The 1970-nt window shown below is 39.8% G+C and overlaps 1 protein-coding gene across 1 annotated transcript in view; it reads right to left on the bottom strand.

Moving 5' to 3' along the window:
- LOC117939060 (glutamate receptor-interacting protein 1-like) overlaps window positions 1-500 on the bottom strand; it is a 3671-nt gene extending 3171 nt beyond the window's left edge. Inside the window, exon 1 of the mRNA XM_034864103.1 lies at window positions 481-500. Within this exon, the coding sequence (XP_034719994.1) occupies window positions 481-500 (20 nt within the window). The remainder of the gene's footprint in view (window positions 1-480) is intronic.
- Between the last annotated feature and the right edge of the window lie 1470 nt (window positions 501-1970).

Raw genomic sequence — 1970 nt, 5'->3', positions numbered from 1 at the left:
CACACACACACGCACACGAACACATACACACACGCACACGAACACACACACGCACACACACACACACGCACACACAGTTATATATATAAATAAATAAACAGCAAATTAAAATAGTAAATTACAATTCTATCATAAAAACTCGATAAAGTAGTGAATCAAAAGTTGGCAAAAAAACAACATTCATGAAATTTTAAATTAATAACATTAGTTATTTATTATTAACAGCAGAGGGCGACATTCTCCACTCCGTCGTGACCTGAACACAAATGTTCCTGTTCCTTAGAAGCAGAGTATGAGGGCCCTGACAGTACCTAGGTAAGGACTACTAGCCAGTCAGAAGCAGAGTATGAGGGCCCTGACAGTACCTAGGTAAGGACTACTAGCCAGTCAGAAGCAGTATATGTAAATAACTTTTTAAACCTATAAAATGCAAAAAAACAGGTCGGAGTCAAACCCCGGCCCTCTGCGTCGAGGACTCACCCTCCGTATCTGGGTGCCATATTGTTTTTATCAGTTAAAGTTAAGAAACTGTTGTCATTACACTGCTGTGAAAAACATCACAAACTTTGTGATTCCCTGATATTAAAACAATATAAAAACATTAAAAACAGCTTTAAACTAAATCTACATTGCAGCAGTACTCTATACGCAAATAAACAAACGATAGCATTAGTAAGTGCAAGAAATGAATGTAATATACATACATATACAGTATCTATAGATATATAGATATATGTACACACATACAAATACATGCATATATACACACACACACACACACACATATATATATATATATATATATTACTTAATATATAAGCTTTTTTGCACATGAGACTTTTTAACAGTAAACTAATATATTGAGAATATGACAAAGATAACATGTGAATTTTGAGCATATGACAAATGGATCATGTGAATTTTGAGCATGTGCTGGGAGGATTAAAGTGCGATTGATGTCATGTGATCAGAGGGGGGGGGGGGGGGGGGGGGGGGGGGGGGGGGGGGGGGGGGGGGGGGGGGGGGGGGGGGGGGGGGGGGGGGGTACCTCTCGGCCAGCCCCCCCTTGCTCAGGGAGGAGATGATGATGGGGTCAAAGGGCTCCTCGGTGCCGGAGATGGTGATCCCCAGCGGGCCTCCGTACCGCTGCAGCTCCACCGTGTAGATGATGCTGCCGGACACTTCCTGTTCATCTGAAACGTCGTAAATAAAGATTCATTCAACGTCAGAGCAGCTGGGAGCGCACTGCATGATGGGACAGATGCTGGAAAGACCAAAAGCAGGACTTATTCATAGGGAGGGGTAGACGGGATGGAGTATAACTGCAGGGGGGCTTGGAGTGGAGATCCTAGCTTCATAGTGTTGGAGCGAAATCCAAACAACTCAATGCATGAACCACATGTCTTCATTTAAGCTGAAATAATGCGTAAATGTAACATAACATAGCATAGCATAACATAACATAACATAACATAGCATAGCATAGCATAACATAACATAACATAACATAACATAACATAACATAGCATAGCATAGCATAGCATAGCATAGCATAGCATAGCATAACATAACATAACATAACATAACATAACATAACATAACATAGCATAGCATAGCATAGCATAACATAACATAACATAGCATAGCATAGCATAGCATAGCATAGCATAGCATAACATAACATAACATAACATAACATAACATAACATAACATAACATAACATAGCATAGCATAGCATAACATAACATAACATAACATAGCATAGCATAGCATAGCATAGCATAGCATAGCATAACATAACATGACATAACATAACTGGACAGGAAGTGACAAAAACACTGTGGTGCGATTCCAATTCTATAAAATATAATCAGACCCCCATATCAGCTGCTACCCAGTCTCCAGTTGTTTTAATGACGACAGAGTAGATCTCAGAATGCTCTACATGACATCTGATGCTGATTTTAAT

This window comes from Etheostoma cragini, chromosome 23 (genome assembly GCF_013103735.1).
Source record: "Etheostoma cragini isolate CJK2018 chromosome 23, CSU_Ecrag_1.0, whole genome shotgun sequence".
In the NCBI taxonomy this organism is placed as follows: Eukaryota; Metazoa; Chordata; class Actinopteri; order Perciformes; family Percidae; genus Etheostoma; species Etheostoma cragini.
The sequence above is the reverse complement of the archived record's forward strand: the minus strand, read 5'-3'. Positions and strand labels throughout refer to the sequence as shown.